The sequence below is a fragment of the Neodiprion fabricii genome, chromosome 6, assembly GCF_021155785.1.
Source record: "Neodiprion fabricii isolate iyNeoFabr1 chromosome 6, iyNeoFabr1.1, whole genome shotgun sequence".
NCBI classification, from domain to species: Eukaryota; Metazoa; Arthropoda; class Insecta; order Hymenoptera; family Diprionidae; genus Neodiprion; species Neodiprion fabricii.
In genome coordinates, this window is record NC_060244.1 from 27,730,539 (window position 1) to 27,736,538 (window position 6,000).

Here is a 6,000-nt window from a genome sequence, read left to right on the forward strand (position 1 = left end):
TCTTCTTCTTCGTCGTTTCTTCGCACATCCGCAGTTATCTAATTTCGTAGCCGATCGATCCTTCGTCGTTTTGAAACAAGAACCGTGACCGATCGACCGCAGCCTGATGCCAGCTGGCTGCCGATGCGCAGCGTCATGTCGGCTTATCTCACTCGTAATGACAACAATCAACACCCGCGACTCTTGGACGACGGTTACGGTTACGATTGCCGATTGCGTAACCCAGGGGCAGACGGCCGACCCGATTTGGAGCCCTGGGAACCGCCGTTTGGTGTTTTGGTTGCGGCCTATAAAGTTACACGTTATAAGCCTCCTCCGATCGCGTCATAGCGCTGCGATGACTCCGGCCGCGACTTGTGCCGCACGCGTTTTACGATTATAATTTCGCGTCAGCGGGTTTCTGCAATAAATACACCAGCTGCGGTCACTCGGCCTGCTCGACGTCTCCGATACGTTTTACCGCCAAAACCGACGCCGATTCCGCAAGGTCCCTTTGTCCGGACAAATCGGCTTTGCGCATTGAGGTATTATTTCTAGCACCGGCCGTAAATCATCGGGCCTTTCCGATCCTCGGTAATAACCGCGCGCGTTCCGCCTAACCGCCAAAATCAATTAATTTTCGGACTGATCGTTCGGAGCGTGCGTTTGGATACATGTATGTTGTATACGATCAGCTGCGGAGCGGTATAAACAAACATTTCCAGATTCCTTCCAGGAACTTGGACCGAGATTTTCGGAACGTAAAATCCTCCGCGAATTTTTCCCTCGTCTTACCGTCAGGCGGGAACAAGGTTTAGTCACCAATTAACGGAGAAGCCTGACGTAACGGAGACCGAAAAAATATACGTAGAATGTGCGGTAGGTGAGTAACCGCCGTGTGTGGAACCCGAGAAGTTTACATTAGACGAGAAAATTTTCACCCGGGAAAACTGAAACTGAGTTCGGTTGGTTCGGATGGTTTGTTCGACTGCAGTCTCGTACCGGGAAGTTACTCGGAAATCGTTAAGCGAGGCCTTCCTTAGCTGCGGGGCAGCCGTCAGTCAGACGCATTAGGGATTTCTATTCCAACAGCTCAGGGAATCACGCGAGTTTATTGCAGATATAGTCTACGGTACCTAACGACCGAACGCTCGAGCTTTTTTCACCTCCGATTCTGTCCGCCTGACTATTTTCTCCCCGATTTCATTCTCGTTATAAATTCCCCCCCTATCATTCTTTCATTCCAGCTCAACAAAACTTTCCGTACCACCTTCGCAAAGATCCACAGCGACTGGAAAATGTATCGCTACAGCTGGCTACCGAGTAAACAGGATATACCCAAGGAACTCAACGAACCCCTGGCCAAGGAGGACCTCGAGAAATTGGAGGTGAGTTAGCATTCGCGATCTCTGATCAAGCCGTCGTTCAGCCCTTCTCAATTTTTTCGCCCCCTATTCCCCCCGATTTCACTCACCGATGCGGTTCGATTTCAGCTCGACAAAGCGCTGCTCGACGCTTACACGTATATGCAAACATTCGCGGTTGGATTGGAGCAGATCGTCTGGGACCAGAACGACAACGACTCGGAATTTCATAAGCAGTTTGCGGACACCGAGTTCAAGCTTCGCACGGTAAGAGTTTGCACTTCTCTCTCTCTCTCTCTCTCTCTCTCTCTCTCTCTCTCTCTCGGGGACGGGTCAAGCGTTTTCAACCCTAAAATCGGCGCTTCTATAACCTCCCGTTTCCACGTTTCTGTTGATCAGGTTTTGTGCGAGCTGCAAGCAGCGCTCGTGGAACGCGGAGTCAAACCGCGGCCGGACGTTACCCGCGCCGTTATGGGGGCGGATATCCGAGGGTACAAGGACGAGAGCACGAGGTCCGTTCGGGACTGGGTCATATTCCGGGACTACATGAACGGGCTCCAGTACATAATTCAGGTGTTCGAGTACCTCGGTGACCGTCTTCGATCCTGAGGGTGGCGATCGGGTGAAAATCAACGCAGGCCGACTCGGTGGCGTTTTGCTCACTTCGGTAGGAGCTTGAAGAAACTCGAGTTTCTACCTTACCGGGAAACCCTCCTCGCCCGAAGTAACATCGGTAGGGCGTTTTCTGCCGACATTAATTCATAGTTAGATTTTAAACGCGTACATATATTCACACATACATGCATACACACCGAAATCATTATCAATCCGTATCGCGAAGACGCTTTCAGTGTACCACAGAAAGAGAAAAACTGGATCGGTCGATTTTTATTCTGTATTATCGTCGTTTCATTTTAATTTTTAGCTTTTCATACGTTGTACACTTTTACTACGAACCGTTGGCAGAAACGGAACTATTCAAACCGACAAGCATCGACATTTATGCAAAGAAAAACATACACAGCCTGAAAATTATAAAGACGAATTTGATTTTGATGTTTTTGTTTTTTCTCTCTTTTTTTTTTTTTTTAATCTAATCTTCTCATTATCGAATAGAAAAACAAAGTACGTCACGATACGCGGAATGCAAGCTTCCGCCCCTGGAAATTAACACGCGATTTGTATCATCCCGTGTAATATTACACCTGTTCGACACACGTATACATGCATGCAAATTGCAAACTTTTTATTCACAAAGTAGTCGTGTATACCATACGTATTCGATACACGGAAATCGTTTCCTGCGGCAGGGAAGAAAACGAAAGGAAGAAAAAAAGAAAAACATCAGAAACTATAAATTAAAGTAAAAAGTTAACCTAAAACGTTACACAACTTTCGTCATTCGTATACAAATCGCGTATCATTGAATAATTGTAAGAAAAATTTATACCGTACATATGTAGTTCGTACTGCATTGAGTTTGCATGAAGACGACACGGATATGAAGAGGATTTGAATTCCCAACACCCGCCACCAAACCCTATACTCGTCATTATACCCATATCGATTGAAGGATGTATGATCTTCCCTTTTTTTTTAAATCAAAATGTCTCATTTTATGTTGGTGGACCTGGTATAATTAGAGTAGTTACGGAGTATATTTCTATCATTTTATCGAAATGATCCGAAACCTTGAGAATGGATGATTTTTTTTTTTCTACCGTGGAGGGCGAAACCGAAGTCAATCAATTTCGGCGGAATTCGCTTACCTCAATATTATCCTAGATTCATTTACATTAGAAAAGCATGCTGCTATATGCTTATTTTAATTCGGGTACTCAGCATCGCAACGTGCTCAGGGATGCACTTATGGCCAGATAATCCTGATAAAAGAAACAAAGCAAAAACAAAGATCAACTGCACGGTATTTCGATGCCCGTATTCCTTATTTTTTTACTTCTCCTTTCGTTTCTTTTGTTTCTCTGTTTTCCGTCGATTTTTACCCCGCACAATTAACGCCTTGAGGAATGTGCGAATATTGGGAGCGAAAGCAAAAAAGATACGAGGGAAACAGGAAAGAAAAGAAAAGAACGTAGAAAACGAACAGGGCTTGTGTTGAAAACTTGTAAAAGATTAGAAAGAAATCGAGACTGTAAAAATATCGCTTTACGGGAGCTGGCCAAAAGAAAAAGGAAAAACAAATCGAAAGACGTGAAAATCTCTTGATTTTACTCTTAACGAATATTTATTAATTAACTGTAATATTATATTGTATTTATTCAGATTATTTATTTTATATTTGTAAATATTTTACACTCGAGCTGTATTTAAATGATAATAACAACAATAATAATAACGACGACGACGATGATGATATTTTGGTATGAAACTATTTTCCACGAGTCATTCAAATCTTGCCTTATAAGATCCCGGTAGATATCTGGATTAAGAAAAATAAAACTGCCAAACTTTTATTTGCAGGTTAATTATTTTTCCCTCTGCTTTTCAGTCTCACATCCGAATCTAATTTCTCAAACAATAGAAATTATATTCACCCACTTCCTTAAAATACTCTATACAGAGAAGTGTGCAGAGATCCAGACTCCAGATATCTATCGTCGATTTTTGTTTTATGTCTTCTTATTTTTCAAAAAAATTTCGCAAGCTTTTTATAACTGTATCATCACAGAATTATATTTACTTCATAAGGCGTGATATAAATCGCTTATCAGCGTGACGGCATGAATTTTTTTAAACGTGACTCGACTTTATAATCTGAAAGTTTAAAGAATATTAAAAACTCTCTCAAACCCTTTTTGAGCGAACACAAAAAACGAGCTTCTATACATAATATATACAAATAGCCAACATTTGTCGACACTACATATACATTATATTAGAAATCTTGCGTCACAATTTATTTATTCCACAAACTAACACTAGCCGGTAAATTACATTATACGTATTATATGTTCTCCTATATGTATTGTATTGTATTTGTATTGTGCGCACATACATATATATATATATATACTTGTTCAAACATAATTTTATCAGTTACACATTTCAATTAACATAATTTATACGCATACATTTTTTTTATCATCGCGTCTGTGATATTCATGATTAGAAATATTAAGTATTATTATACTATGTGTACATTTAAACAGAAATATTATTTAAATTATCAATTGATATTCTTATTTGTTTCATACCACAATGTTACGTCGTCATCGTCATCCTTTTTCCATCACGTCACGCACAAACCTCACATCGGTTTCACTAATGTTTTAATTTTTTTTTTTCCCATAGCGTCGAATGAAAATTTTCAGTCGTTAATATTTTCTGAAAGCAAAAAATGTTGCGTATTATCATTTATCATACTCGGTAATATTTCGCAGCAGCACAACCTGCTTAGCGACTAATATAGGTAACCACACGACGATGTTCCTACGAGAAAATTCAATCGGTATACAAATATAAATTAGCACATAAATTACATTATCGCATTATAAACCAAACTTGGCAAATTATTTCTTGCTCGATACTGAACATTTGTTTTCATATATACAATGTATATATACATATATATCTATATATATATATACACACACATATATATCGTACAATTGTATTGTCAACTACTTCACTACGACATTATATTTGGAACAGATCAGCTGGGCTCCTCCTTTCACATTTTCCAATCTCCTGTGATAGTTTTGGAAAATGAGGAGAGGCAGAGAAATCAGATGTTCGCGATGATAGATCTCTTTGTTGAGAATCCGTTCAACGTAATTGCCAGTATTTTCATTATCTGTAATTTTTATTCGCTTATTCATCGAAACATGTTTCACACCGAAGGCCGATCCTGAAACTGAAGACCCAGCCAATCTCGTTCCACTTATTGAACACGCAAATTGGCACACGTATTATAGACAACTAACTCGACAGACGCGTACACCTGTAATATGAAATTACGTTACATCTATAGTAATACCTACGAATAACGATACATAATACGCTGTACATAGACAGATAGGCCTTATGACAATATAGAAACTATTATCATAATTGCATAAACGTTAAATATATATACATATAATGATTGTGGATGTGAATGTATTCGGGTGAACAAAAATGCGCCCAATCTGTTGTATCATATAAAACCAAAGACCATTCAACATCGAACCGTGATTAGTTTTACCTCAACCCTTTACGTCTCCGTATTTCCACGAATCGCTGTCTCTATCATCGTTCGGTTCGATCGAAGTTCCAATGACGGAGGAATTCTTTCTGTTTTTTTCTTTTTTTCTTTTTTTCTTTTTCAAAATTTAGCGAATCGAGTAAGGACGGAGTGTGAAAACGTCGGATCGGTGGGAGGAACGATGAAAATATCACGGCTCTATATGTGGTTTTCCCATGATCGGTTCACCGCGCCGCGGGTTTCTCATATTATCTTCGAGGTGTTTCTTGGCGGCGTCTGCGGCGAATGGTGTTTGAGAGGAAACGAGCCTAACTGGTAGGTTGGCAGGTACCTAGGTATACACAGGCGGACGCCCACAAGCTCGGAAGTATTTTTACGCCAAGGTGCAGCGTGTGACGTCGATCATCGCCTGGAAAACCAAGAGCTCTGTCTCGTGCCGCCGTGTTTATTCTA

At 40.6% G+C, this 6,000-nt stretch overlaps 1 protein-coding gene across 7 annotated transcripts in view; it reads left to right on the plus strand.

Moving 5' to 3' along the window:
• LOC124184694 overlaps positions 1 to 5,531 on the plus strand; it is a 41,609-nt gene extending 36,078 nt beyond the window's left edge. For all 7 annotated transcript variants that reach the window (XM_046574695.1, XM_046574696.1, XM_046574691.1 and 4 more), the window contains 3 exons: positions 1,227 to 1,367; positions 1,473 to 1,610; positions 1,743 to 5,531. In XM_046574695.1, the coding sequence (XP_046430651.1) occupies positions 1,227 to 1,367; positions 1,473 to 1,610; positions 1,743 to 1,952 (489 nt within the window). In that variant the 3' untranslated portion in view covers positions 1,953 to 5,531. The remainder of the gene's footprint in view (positions 1 to 1,226; positions 1,368 to 1,472; positions 1,611 to 1,742) is intronic.
• Positions 5,532 to 6,000: the final 469 nt, after the last annotated feature.